Source organism: Triticum aestivum, chromosome 4B, assembly GCF_018294505.1.
Source record: "Triticum aestivum cultivar Chinese Spring chromosome 4B, IWGSC CS RefSeq v2.1, whole genome shotgun sequence".
In the NCBI taxonomy this organism is placed as follows: Eukaryota; Viridiplantae; Streptophyta; class Magnoliopsida; order Poales; family Poaceae; genus Triticum; species Triticum aestivum.
In genome coordinates, this window is record NC_057804.1 from 281,564,629 (window position 1) to 281,578,694 (window position 14,066).

General features: G+C 46.6%; 1 protein-coding gene and 1 pseudogene across 9 annotated transcripts; one reads left to right on the plus strand and one right to left on the minus strand.

Annotated features, from left to right (window-relative positions):
• Window positions 1-3,330: 3,330 nt before the first annotated feature.
• LOC123091992 (uncharacterized) lies at window positions 3,331-6,310 on the plus strand. 9 transcript variants are annotated; one of them, XM_044513628.1, is made up of 4 exons: window positions 3,395-3,933; window positions 4,034-4,160; window positions 4,858-4,985; window positions 6,032-6,310. In XM_044513628.1, exons 1-4 carry the CDS (start codon window positions 3,905-3,907, stop codon window positions 6,105-6,107), a joined length of 360 nt encoding a protein of 119 aa, XP_044369563.1. In that variant the 5' UTR covers window positions 3,395-3,904; the 3' UTR covers window positions 6,108-6,310. The 9 variants fall into 9 exon arrangements, 2 of the variants coding, with proteins under 2 accessions (XP_044369563.1, XP_044369564.1); XR_006443984.1 differs by having other exon boundaries at window positions 3,398-3,933; window positions 4,034-4,765; window positions 4,882-4,985; XR_006443982.1 differs by adding an exon at window positions 4,635-4,765 and having other exon boundaries at window positions 3,398-3,933; window positions 4,858-6,310.
• A 1,304-nt stretch (window positions 6,311-7,614) lies between these two features.
• LOC123094772 (L-type lectin-domain containing receptor kinase SIT2-like) lies at window positions 7,615-9,065 on the minus strand (annotated as a pseudogene).
• Between the last annotated feature and the right edge of the window lie 5,001 nt (window positions 9,066-14,066).

Genomic DNA, 14,066 nt, shown 5'->3' on the forward strand with positions numbered 1-14,066 from the left:
CGCCTGGGCCCGGCGGGCCGCGGCGGCGGGGGAGCTGGGCAGGGGCACGCGGGCGACGTGGCAGCCCCCGATTGGCTGCTGGCGGTGGCGGAGCGCTGACTAACCAATGGCCAAGCGCCAAGTGGCGCCTGCGAGGTGGCCGGTGGCGGAATTTTGAGGTGGAGGTGGCTGGCGGCTGCGGGGATCCCGAGGAGGAGGGGTCTATGGTAGGGGAAGGCTAGGGTTGCCTATTTTTGGAAGGAAGGGGTGTATATATAGGGTAGGTATTAGGGTTAGGGGGGTTTGGAGGGGTTTTCGGGCATCGGATTTCGATCCAACGGTTCGGAGCAGAGGGAGTCTAGGAGAGGGGTTGGCAGGCTGCATGCGGGCTGTGTAGAATGCCTCGGGCTAAGAAGAGAGAGAAGCAGAGCAACCCGACGGCAGTTTTCGGAGACCGAAAACGTCCGACGAATAAACCGGCAACAGTGCCGCTATGAAAGATGGTTGGGCTATCAAACGAGCTCCGAATGCGACGAAACTTGACAGGCGGTCTACCTACACTATAATAAGACCGCACGCCAACTCTCATCCAATTCCAAGAACATTTTTATGCCACTTATAAAATAATATTTCGGAGGTGCCGCGGGCGCGTGCGTGTGTGTCCGGACTCGGAACGGACAACGGAGAGAACCGGGGGAACCCGAACAGATGCAAGTTTTGAAAACCATGCAAATGAAATGCAGATGATGACATGGCAAAATGCAACATGCAAGCAAAGAAAATGGCAATGACAGCGAATAACTGGCAGACACCTGGCACATCGTATCCGGGGCGTTACACGTAATGACTCCTCGAGGGCCTGTCATCTTGAGCTTGAGATATGCGTAGTGCGGCATCGCATTGAACTTTGCAAATGCGCTTCGTCCGAGCAGTGCGTGATAGCCGCTGCGGAACGGGACTATGTCGAAGATTAACTCCTCGCTTCGGAAGTTATCCGGGGATCCGAAGACCACTTCAAGTGTAACTGAGCCTGTACAGTTGTCCTCTACACCTGGTATGACGCCTTTAAAGGTCGTCGTTGTGGGTTTAATCCTTGAGGGGTCTATGCCCATTTTGTGCACTATATCCTGATAAAGCAGGTTCAAGCTGCTGCCGCCGTCCATCAGGACTCTAGTGAGGTGGAATCGGTCAACTATTGGGTCTAGAACCAATGCGGCGAATCCGCTGTGACGGATGCTAGTGGGGTGGTCCGTTCGATCAAAAGTGATCGGGCAAGAGGACCACGGGTTGAACTTTGGGGCGACTGGCTCCATCGCATATACGTCCCTTAGTGCACGCTTCCGCTCCCTTTTGGGTATGTGGTTTGCGTATATCATGTTCACTGTCCGCACTTGTAGGGGGAAGCCCTTCTGTCCTCTATTGTTTGGCGGCCGGGGTTCCTCCTCGTCATCGCTATGCAGCCCCTTGTCATTGTTTTCGGCATGTAACTTGCCTGCCTGCTTGAACACCCAACAATCCCTGTTGGTGTGGTTGGCTGGTTTTTCGGGGGTGCCGTGTATCTGGCACGAGCGATCGAGTATTCGGTCCAAATTGGACGGGCCCGGAGTATTTCTTTTGAATGACTTTTTCCGCTGACCGGCTTTAGAGCCTCTGAATCCGGCATTGACTGCCGTATCTTCAGCATTATCGCCGTTAATGTGGCGCTTGTGCTTGTTGTGACGCAACCTGCCATTGCTGTCTTTGGTATCCGAATTACCAGGGCTCTTGGTCATGTTGTTACTACGAGCTAGCCAGCTGTCTTCTCCCGCGCAAAAGCGGGTCATGAGTGTTGTGAGGGCTGCCATGGATTTCGACTTTTCCTGTCCTAGGTGCCGGACGAGCCACTCGTCGCGGATGTTATGTTTGAAGGCTGCAAGGGCCTCTACATCCGGACAGTTGAAGATTTGTTTTTTCTTGGTTAGGAATCATGTCCAGAATTGTCTGGCTGATTCCTCTGACTATTGAATTATGTGGCTTAGGTCATCAACGTTTGGTGGTCGCACATATGTGCCATGAAAATTGTCGAGGAATGCGGCTTCCAGATCTTCCCAACAACCAATTTAAACATATAAGGTTCCGGGACAACTCATTCGCAGGAAGCTCCCTCAAGTTGGTTCTTCGATGGCTGTTCGATCTGCTGGATTTGGTCAACAGAGCTGCCAGGGCCGTCAGATCCTTAGTTCATTATTTAGTACGCTGTAGTTTTTTAAGCTCGATGACTGGTGGGTTCAGTATGCGTCGTTATTGGCTGGGTGAGTTTCAGTTGGGTGAGCCTTTCCTCGCGTGCCGCGCGTCGTGCGTCGCCTGCCTCGTCTGTGGTTGGGGGTTCGGCTCACCTGCAGGGTCCCCTGCAGGAATTACTATGCAGGGCCAGTAAAACAGCGCCACGTGCATTCTTGTGGGCCAGTAGATCTGGTTAATTAAATTGTATTTCTAGCGTAGACGAGTGCTCGCCGGCCGGCGGCGCCGCTTGGTCATCTGCCACTAGTTGATCACAATCGAAAAGCAGCCGAGTAAGATGATGTGCCGCTGTGCGGTTGATTGACGCCCGCAGTTCCTCTTTTTTTTCCGCCACTACGAAGCGCCCGTCGCCGCCGACGTCTGATGTCCTAGTATGCTGCCACCGTTATCTCCTGCCCCATGCCGTCGGCGCTCCAGTCTCCCAATCCGCTTCACTGTCGCAGGAATTGAGCCGAAGCACTCTAAATTGAGAGATTGGAAGTCGTCCTTTTTCAAGTCCGGTGGAGCGCCGCCGTGTTGATTTCGGCAAGATGCAGTTGTCTTCTTCATAAGTGACATCATGAAGTCCTTCTGTAGCAATACACCTAGCCAACTCTTGATCAAGACAACTACTAGTAAGCCAAGGAGCAAAAGATCTGCAATAGCATCGTCATGCTCCTGTGCGCTTAATTATTTCTCGGTTGCCGCCGCCCGCCGGTCGCCGGCATCCAAACCATCATCCAGTGGTCGTAGACGGCCCTGTGGCGTAGCAGGAGCTAGCTTGCAACCAGTCTCATGCCCATGTTTCTTTCTCTATCAGATAACTGAGGGAGGGGAGAAATAAATCTCGTTCTTTGTCGTAGGCGAGGTGAGGAAGAAGAACGAAGCCTCTCAAAGAATAATTTTTGAGCTTGTAAAAATATAAATATAATTAACTGGAGCAGGCCCACAAGGATGCACGTGGCGCTGTTTTACTGGCCCTGCATAGTAATTCCTGCAGGGGACCCTGCAGGTGAGCCGAACCCTGCGGTTGGTCGTGCCATCGTGCTGCTGGGCGTGCGTCGTGCAGATGGGCATGCACGTTCGCTTCTGCTGTGTAGGTGTATGGCCGGTGGGGATCATTTTCTGCTGGTCCCATGTGTTGTGTTGTTTTAGTTAGGGTGAGGGATTGTGTCTCGTCGACCATTGGAGAGAGGGGCCTGGCAGCCTGGTTGACTCTTCTTCGTCCAATGCCCTCCGGCGCCGCGCACGACGTGCGTTCCTGCAGCCGCCAAAACCTAGCAGCGCCTGAAAAAAATCCCCTCCACCGCCGCACCCTCTCCTCTCCTCCTCTCTCTTCCGCCTCCCTCCACCTTCCCGGCTCTCCACCACACATCGGTAGTAAGATGGCGGTGGCGCCGGCAGCGAGCATGGGAGCGACAGTAGCGCCTGGACGCCATGAGCTAGCTGAGGTGGTCGATGGTGAGGAACGGCTGCGCTCAACGTCGTCCTCCAACCCATGGCTGCCGGCGCAACCAAATCGGCCATGGCAAGGAAGGCCGAGATCTGGGACGGTGCGCCTTGACCTCGCCTTCCTCTTCCACCCCCAGTCCCCCACCGACTGCCACCAAGCACGGAGATAGATGCGGCTACGCAGTGGCAGTGGCTCATCTCTCCTCTTCGTCTCATGGATGATAGCATCGGCTGCAGCTTGAGGTGTGGAAGGGGACTTCCTCAAGAATCTTGCCGAGGTGCTCCTCTCTTTGCCTCTTATTTCCTTAATCACTCATTAATTTTCTATACATGACGTGTGCAGATCTGATGATGAAGGAAAGCATTACCAAAATCCCCTGATCGAACGGGTTTCGGCCATAACGGCCGGGAAAAGAAGCCTGGCGCCTGGCCTAAGCGTCGGCGTTGTAGATGCCTTGAAGAAGATCAAGGTGATTTTTTTCTCCCTCGTGTTAAGCTTTGTTCTCTCATTTTGATGCTATTATTTGTGATTGATGTAAACATGAGGAAGATAAGAGATTACGACAAAGCTAAATGAGATTTGTGATGAAAAATATATATTATTTCTTTGTTTAGTTACAGATCTTGATTGAACTATTGATTCTGTATTGTTTTCCTTTCCTAAAGGAAGATGCTGAGTGATGTAACATCTTCAAAGAAGAGAAAATCTGCATTTCATTCGTGTGCTTTCAGTTATGGTGGATTTGTGTTTTCAGAAATGAGGCAACCATACATGTACATATTCACATATATTTCCTTTATCACACTTCCAGCAGACACGAGTTCTTGTGTTTTTAGAGCTTCATGGAAACAGGATTCTGTGCTGGCCACTTGGTCTATTTATTTGCAGTTATATTTCCTTTATCACTCCCCACTTCCCCAGTAGTCACGAGTTCTTGTGATAGGGTCTTTCATGCCGATATATTAGGAATTTATTACTGGGTTGTAGAGGGGTCCTTGTTCAGGGCAGCTACCCCAGGAGGCCAGCGACCCCCATGTGGCCAGCGACTAAAGGCCAGATTCATTTTCGTGGAAGGTAACCTGCTTGACAGTAAATTAGTGTCACATTGGTAGTTGCTGATCTTTTAAAATTTGATTAACTAATTTGGGCGCTAACATATTCTATAGTTGTCTGTTGTTTCTTATTTGAAGGCTATCTTTAGCTTGGACGAAAATGAATGGACGAGCTTCAATCTGACGAGGAGAAAGCAATGTTGTTCAGTTTTAATTAAAACAGATGGACAACCATGTAAAAGGTAAAGATGTTTATGGAAGAATAAACACCACTCAGACTAGCGAGTTCCAACTTGTTTTTTCTAGGGGGCATTAGCAAAATATAAATGTGAATATGACAGTACATATTTTATGATATTTGACTGTATGTCATCACCTAAATTTATACTAATCCAGCGGAATAACCCAACAACCATTTAGATTATGCTTCTTTCAACCAAATTAATTATTGACATGTATATTTATTAAGATCAATAATGTCGTGTATTTTACTTTGAAGTATAAACGAACAGTAAAATATGAGATAGTGGCCTCCTACTAGGATAATAACAGCAAAAAAGATCAATGCAATGCACATATCTGAGGATTTTTATCCGCAGGTTGGGATTCTGTACATTGATACGATGTATAAGAAAGAAACGATTTATTTACTTATTGGAGATTAGCCTTTTAGTATAGTACTGGTTTCCAGCAAAAAAAAGTATATGATTGTGATACTTCAAGATATTCATGAAAACAAGTACTCCCTCCGTCCCAAAATACTGGTCATCAAAATGGATAAAAAGGGATGTATTTAGAACTAAAATACGTCTACATACATCTCGTTTTATCCATTTTGATGACAAGTATTTCCGGACGGAGGGAGTATTTGATATGTTCACATCTATATAACTACATGCTCATGTGTGTTTCATCTTTTTCATGATCAAATAAAGATATATGTGTGGTTTCTGATATGTGCCGAGCATGTTTTGGTAGGATATTTTCTATGGTAATGTTGAAATAAAGATATATTGCTTTTAAGAAAGGAGCACTATGAAGTATTGAAGCGAGCTGAATAATGTAGCAAATATCACAGAATGAAACATTAGCTGGTGTCATCCAAACACCATTCTGTACCTTCAGCAGTAATGGATCATTCGCTTTGCTTGGTCAACCTTGCAACTAAATCTGTAAGATGACTTTGAAGTTTACTCTGTACCTAACAAAAAAATCATCCATTTTTTATTGATCAGACAACAGTTGTTTTATGTCTATGTGTCTATTTATTGTTCTTATATGTTACAAGTTCAAAGGAGAGCATTGTTTCATGGAAGCATGGGATAACACCCGCGCCAGCGACCAGTGAAGAAATGGGCTCATGAACAAGATGAATTTTTTTCAACCATCTTTTGTTTATATGGAAAGACGCTTTTGTTAAATCAATCTTATCGACTTTAGTCTGTGTTATTGTATTCTATCTCTTCTATTAGATCCAAATTATTATACAATGTAATTGACCACTCTTACTAAGAACTGTGCACCGTGCTTAATGCTATCATTATTTTAAGTAAGCTTTATTATGTCACTTGAGTGTGTTGGATCTTCTAATTGCTGACTCATTGCTAAGTATTTTCTCGCAAGCAACTCTTAATTCAAAATCATATTCTCCTAAATTAAGCTAAAAACATGGTTTGAAAAGTTCAATGTTTCTAAGTATCGATTTTATCAGTTTGCAAACGATTTAAAATATTTCTATATTGATTCACAACACTTCACAAAAGAGTATACATCAACGTCGTATGCTAAAAAAAGAGAAACGTAATCTCTTTTAGTTCTTGGTTTAAATGCTTCCTTCATGCCATTTGGCGTGACAAGTCATTTATGCTATCAAATTAAAATGTGTACATGCATCTCATTATAGACAACACAATACCGATTGTATCATACTAAAGGGTATTAGAATTGTTATATAGATTTTGTTTCAAACAGAACTCTATGCTACCAAATTTAAATGTGTGTATACATCTATTGTAGATAGCAAGCTCCCGTTTTCCTCGACTAAGAGAGATTAAATTTGTTGCCATATGTGCTTGCCCGTAACAAAATCAACTAAACCATGAATTTCTTTTCATTGCTAACATGGAATTAACAGGTCAACTAAACCATAAATTTCTTTTCATCGCTAACATGGAATCAGCAGGTCTTTGTGCCATTTGGCGCAACGGGTCCACTAGTGCTATATACAAGCATACCGTGTTTAACAAGGCAAAGATAAGGAGTCAACCAAATGTGTGTTTGGTGGGCATTTTCTACGGATGTGCAGGTATATCTTCATACTTATTTTGCGGGGTAGGTATATCTTCTTACTAACTGACTCATCAAGTTGGCACTTATTTATCTAAGAAAATATGAGTTGTAGATTGTGAGATTTGAGTAGTGACGCAAATTCTCTCTTCGACTAGAACAAATGTAACAGTTTAATTGATTTCATTGTAGTTTTGGCCCCTTTTCAAGTAGCTTTTTGCATTACTACGTAACCAGTGACATCCTATCAACAGTTAGAACTACAAAGTGAAGTATCATGGAAATTTACAACTAGGAAGTGGCTGACTTTGACGCAAAGACGAATTGTGTGGCGTGCACTTCACGATAAAACGTGATCATTTGCTATACTGTCTCGCATAAAGCAAAACATAGCCGTGCCCTGAAAACAATGTATACTCAAAAAGAAATATCAGAAATGATATTTGCTGACTCGACTAACTCATAGTTAGACCCAAAAAGAAAAGAACCAACCTCACGCTATGGTCACAAATTTATTATAAGCCGTCGAAGATGAGTATTTTCAGAATCAAACCATAAAAAGAAGTGAATACACAATGAACAACTTCATCTACCCTCAGCTAGAACCGTCACAGAAGACCCACAAGACACAACACCAGTGCTAGTCTCCGACGGAGAGAACGACACGACGTGCAGATCAGACCCTTCGGTTTGCATTAGCGCCAAAGTTGACGACAAGTCCGGGAAGCATTTACCGCAGTCTAGACATTGCATGACCTTCCGCATGCTAGGTCTTGCATTAGGTAATGGGTGCGAGCACAACAACCCAAGTTGCAGTACGAGGGTAATCTCCTTTGTGTCAAACTTTCCCGTCAGTCACGGATCCACCACCTCGAGGATCGATCCATTGCGGTAGCACTCACGCACCCAATCAACCAACACCACTGGGTTGTTGTGCTCGTCATGCTGGATTGGCCTTCGTCCACATGCAACCTCTAGAAGGAACATACCAAATGCGAATACATCGGTTAAGGGCGTTGCCTTCCCGGTGCGCAGAAGCTCTGGTGCGAGGTATCCCCTGGTGCCAACAACATGGGTTGTTTGAGCATCAGTTCCATGGTCATATAATTTTGCTAGGCCAAAATCTCCCAGACACCCATTCAATTGTTCATCCAAGAGCACATTGCTTGCCTTATTATCCCTATGAATCACAACTTTTTCCCAATCCTCGTGAAGATACAATAGGCCTGATGCAACACCTTTGATGATCCAGTACCTTTGGGGCCAGAATATTGCTGGCATACGTGGATGGTGCAAATACTTGTCAAGACTGCCATTTGGCATGTAGTCATAAACCAAGAGAAGTTGGTCCTTGCGCCGGCAGTAGCCCAGCAGCTGCGCAAGATCCGGTGTCGGAGACGACCAATGCTCACCACCTCGGCTATGAACTCTCGTATTCCTTGCCTTGAATCATGTGACACCCTCTTCACCGCGATCTCCGAATTGGATGCAGAAAGCACCCCTTTATATACTCTCCCAAATCCTCCGACGCCAAGTAAATTCCGCTCCGTGAACCCATTCGTGGCACGATGCAGGTCCTTGTACGCAAAACGATGGGGACCAAACTCGTCTTCCCAGTCTTCGCGTACCTCGATAAACCGGCGCCGACGCCACACATAGAAGAAGACCACAACTAGCACCACAGCCACGAGCAACGCGGTGGTGAGCGGCAACACAACATCCAGGACCTTGGACCGAGGCTTGGCTCCCACGCGTGGCAAGGTAGGAAGCTTGGAAAAGTCAAGCGGCGGGGCAGGTCCGTCCAAGCTGAAGCTCCATCCGAGCACGTAGTGGTGTGCCACCAGGACAACTCCTGATGACGACGAGAAGCCGGCATATATCAACGTCGAGAAGCCGATGTACATCGCATCTGCCATGAGCGTGGAGAGATCGATGGCTTGGGAGAGCAGAGGATTCCTAGGCTTGGGCACTTGCACGGGAGCCAAAGTCACCTTGAGTTGCTTGGACTGGCCGTCGTAGTCCACCCACACCTGCATGGGCTTGCCGCTATCTAGCTTCAGGTCTCAGAAAGCGCCGCCGTCCCGTCATCATCGTCGTTGTAGCCAGCCGGCTGGGCCTGCTGCGAGATGAGGCTGTTGACGTCGACGCCCACGTGAACAGTATGAGCAGAACAAGGTAGTTTCCCCCGTCGGCGAGAGCTTTGCCGTTAATCAGAACAAGATAAAAAAAACAAATTAAGCAAATCGAAGCAGAAAGCTTTTCCGCCACTTGCTCTTCTCCTCTTGGCGCTCAACTCAATCGACCTCACCTCATTAATCAATTCCTCCCCTCCCATGAATCAATTCCGATTCGATTCGATTGATGCGATCCGGCGAATCGGAAACGGCCTAGTTGACTCTGCTGGCAAGCTGTTAAGCCAATGCCGAGCTGGTCCTTTAAGCTTGAGTGGGAGGTATTTGATGGCGTGTAGATCATCACCGCGGGCCATGTGGATATGAAGGAGATAGTCCTCGATCCAGACCGCAGGATCTGTTGTGCCATCGTATGATTCAATGTTTACGGGTTTGAAACCCTCAGGGATTTGATGATCCATCACTTCGTCTGTGAAGCATAGTGGGTGTGCGGCGCCTCTGTATTGGGCTATATCACGACGTAGCTCGAATGGGCTTTGTCTGCTGTGTTCGGCCCGACCAGATTTGCTGTATCCGGCATGACGGTTGTCGTCACGTGTAGTGAGGCGCCCACGTGATCCGTAGATCGATCTTGTTTGCCTTGCCTTGTCTTCCAATATGTCTCGCAGGTCTGGCGTACTTCCCCGTGCCTTGGTATTTTTTGAGCGGCGCCGGGGTGCGGTTTGAGTGGAGGGCCGAGAGGCCTCTCTGTCGCGGCCACGAGGTGGCCGGTCTGCCGCATCCTGCGCTGGTGATGTAGGTTTGAGTGCTTCCTCCTTTAATCAGGGTAGCAGCCTGCGTTTTGGGTAGCTCTTGGAGGGGCGTTCGAGTTCGTACTCTTCGGCCGCAAGGACTTCAGTCCATCTGTCAGCTAGCAAATCTTGATCAGCTCTAAGTTGTTGCTGCTTTTTCTTGAGGCTGCTTGCGGTGGCCATAATCCCGCATTTGAAACGCTCCTGTTCGACGGGATCCTCAGGCACGACAAATTCGTCGTCGTCGAGGCTTTCCTCGTCTTCGGAGGGAGGCATGTAATTGTCGTCCTCTACCTCTCTGTCTGCCGCTCTCTCATGAGGGCTGGCTTCTCCATCCTCCTGTGCTGAATCTTGCTGGAGGGGGTTGTCTTCGGCACTTTCCGGGGTGTTATTGTCTCCCGTGCCGGAATCACCATTTTTGCTGTGGCGAGATTTAGAGCAGCGCCGCTGACGCCGGCGCTTAGGTTGTTTCTTGGAGGGGTCATCCTCCGTTGTTCCATCACCATTCCCATCTTTTGGGATGTCCACCATGTAAATGTTGTATGACGAGGTGGCCTTCCAGTGCCCTGTAGGCGCTGGTTCTAGGTCGTCTCCTGCATCGTCGTCCATACCGTCGATGTCTTCGGAGTCAAAGTCGAGCATGTCGGTTAAATCATTGACAGTGGCTATGAAGTGGGTGGTGGGTGGGCTTTGAATTTCTTCGTCGTCCGCATCCCAACCTTCCTGACCATAGTCCGGCCAGGGCTTTCCTGATAAAGAGAGAGACTTTAGTGAATTCAGGATGTCGCCAAAGGGCGAGTGCTGAAAAACGTTCGCGGCGGTGAACTCCATGACCGGCGCCCAATCGGATTCGATTGGCACGGGCGCGGAAGGTCCGGAGTCCGGAGAGGAGTCCAGTACCTTGGAGTTATGAGCCTTGCAAAGGACAGGGATAGTATTCGGCTCCATCGCTGTAGAGATAGCAGCCCCCGAGGCGGTGTCCAGCCACCCATCCTCGGTCGGCGCAGTCGGCTCCGAGCTAAGGGTCGAAGCGGACACTTGTGCGGCTTCCAGGGCATTGTCCGGCGGCAGAGCTAGATCGTGCCCATCATGACAGTATGGCGCGCTCGGCTATGGCTCGAACCCGTCAAAGATCAAGTCTCCGCAGACGTCAACCGTATAGTTCAAACTTCCAAATCTAACCTGATGGCCAGGGGCATAGCTTTCAATCTGCTCCAGATGGCCAAGCGAATTGGCCCGCAGTGCAAAGCCGCCGAATACGAAGATCTGTCCGAGGAGAAAAGTCTCACCCTGGACCGCGTCGTTGTTGATGATCGGAGGAGCCATCGGGCCTAAAGATGACGACACAGAGAAACTCTCAATGAAAGCACCAATGTCGGTGTCAAAACCAGCGGATCTCGGGTAGGGGGTCCCGAACTGTGCGTCTAGGCGGATGGTAACAGGAGACAAGGGACACGATGTTTTTACCCAGGTTCGGGCCCTCTCGATGGAGGTAAAACCCTACTCCTGCTTGATTAATATTGATGATATGGGTAGTACAAGAGTAGATCTACCACGAGATCAGAGAGGCTAAACCCTAGAAGCTAGCCTATGGTATGATTATTGTTCGTCCTACGGACTAAAACCCTCCGGTTTATATAGGCACCGAAGAGGGTTAGGGTTACACAGAGTTGGTTACAATGGTAGGAGATCTACATATCCGTATCGCCAAGCTTGCCTTCCACGCCAAGGAAAGTCCCATCCAGACACGGGACGAAGTCTTCAATCTTGTATCTTCATAGTCCAGGAGTCCGGCCAATGGTGATAGTTCGGCTATCTGGACACCCCCTAATCCAGGACTCCCTCACCAGACATCATGTCTTCTTCTCCCGCTGATCATATGGAAGAGGATGCTTGGTTGATGAAGATCGAGTTGAAGAGAGAAGACCCTGTTGGAGCAGTTAAGGAGGACAAGAGCAAGGAGCCCACCGGAGATCACGTGACGATGGACAAGCAAGCCTTGCCCGCCGATGAGGAAGAGGTAGATATCCTTAAACCCTACTATGCTCATCTTACCCCCATTGAGATTGCAGCCGTCAGGATCACTGAAACGGTTCATATACAAAATAAGTATCTCACTTGTGAAAATATTTTGCATCTGGAGCACATCACCTCCCTCCGGAGCGTCATCTGAAGATTGGAGAGTCTCTTGGTCCTTAAGGACCAGATCGCTTGTACTTCATCACCACCACCTTCTTCTTCACCACCAAAAGAAAACTGAGTATCGGGTATGGGCACTCCCCTTGGCTTTCGCCAAGCTTGGGGGAGGTGCCCCAGTATTGTATCATCTCCACTATCTTTTGCCTTTACTTTCTTAGTTCGATCCATGGTTATCTTTTTCTATTAGATGAATAAAAGGTTAGTTCGATCCTTTCTTTTCAAGAGTTTGATTAGTGATCAATCTTTGTAATCGTATGCAAGATATATAATAAAGTTTAGTTTGAGTTTTGCCTTCTTTACTTCCTTGTTTCAATAAAAATAAAGGAAATAAAAGAAAACGATCATATGCTAATCTTATGGTAAGTGCTGACATTACACAAGGAAAAGTATAAGTAGAAAATTTTATTGTAGATTGACAAACATAGCATTAGTCAATGATGCAACTCATCAAAGAATTAATAAGGGAAGAGAAGATTCACATATAAATATACTATCCTGGAAATCTTTTATGATTGTGAGCACCCATCAAAATATTATATGCCAAAATTGTTGATGTTGGACAAGGAAGACAACTTAATGATTTATGTTTGTTCATATTCACATAGAAGATATATTGTCATAGATCCTTCAACATGTGGTGCTTGTCCCTATCTTTTCTAGCCAAAAACTCCGCACTAAGTAGAGATACTACTTGTGCATCCAAAACCCTTAAAACCCAATTCTTGTTTGAGAGTCCACCATACCTACCTATGGATTGAGTAAGATCCTTCAAGTAAGTTGTCATCGGTGCAAAAAGGGCAATAAAAATTGCTTCTAAAAGGGTGAGATCATTTAGTGTAAGGGAAAATTGAGCGTCGTACGAACTTGTGATGGTGAAGAATAAAAGCGACAGACTGCGTAATAAAGGTTGCCATCACAAGGGGCAATATAAGGTGACATTCTCTTGCACTAAGGGGTTGAGCATAGAAACAAAAAGCGCATGGCAGCCTCTGCTTCCCTCTGCGAAGGGCCTATATTTTACTTTCATGTACTTACTTTCATGCAAGAGTCAAAGTTTTTCTCTCTATTCCTTTTATTTTTCTCCTTTGGCAAGCATCATGTGGTGAGGAAAGATCTAGGCACATATATCCAACTGAATATGGGTATCATGAGTTATTATTGTTGACATCACCCTTAAGGTGAGTGCGTTGGGAGGCAAAACTATAAGCCTCTATCTTTCTATGTGTCCGGTTGAAACGTTTTGCTCATGTGTACGCGGTGAGTATTAGCAATCATAGAAGACTAAATGATAGTTGAGTATGTGGACTTGCCTAAAGGCTCCGATACGTGACCCTTCCTTAAAAGCTGATGAATTGTAGTTGCAAAATTGACTGAGAACATAGTTTGTTGGTTTCCAATAGAGTTTATGTTTTATACTTCGATGTTGTGATGAATTGTCACTTGTTCATGAGAAGCCTATGATAAAAGTTTTATGTTAAAGTTTGTTGTTGTTATAATAAGTCACATGATGCTTCTATGTCCGTATTTTTGTTTTTATCGACACCTCTCTCTCTAAGCATGTGAACCTATTTTTCGATTTCGGTTTTCGCTTGAGGACAAGCGAGGTCTAAGCTTGGGGGATTTAATACGTCCATTTTGCATCATGTTTTCCTACTATTATTTATGTTTTTTTATTGTATAATAATGCCTTTTGGAGTAATTCTAATGCCTTTTCTCTCACAATATGCAAGGTGTGCACAAAGGGGGAGAATTCTGGCAGCTGGAAATCTGGACCTGAAAAAGCTATGTCAAGCTACCTATTCTGCACAACTCCAAATGAACTGAAACTTCCCAAGGATATTTATGGAATATTTAATAAATATTGGAGCAAATAAGTACCATAGTGGGGCCACCAGGTGGCCACAACCCACCTGGG

Bases quoted from the DNA above. Each gene is read 5' to 3' on its own strand.
- LOC123091992 (XM_044513628.1), top strand. From the start codon at position 3,905: ATGGATGATAGCATCGGCTGCAGCTTGAG. The intron at 4,161-4,857 runs GTGATTTTTTTC...CATATTCTATAG, and splicing joins ATGCCTTGAAGAAGATCAAG to TTGTCTGTTGTTTCTTATTT. The intron at 4,986-6,031 runs GTAAAGATGTTT...ATATGTTACAAG, and splicing joins GATGGACAACCATGTAAAAG to TTCAAAGGAGAGCATTGTTT.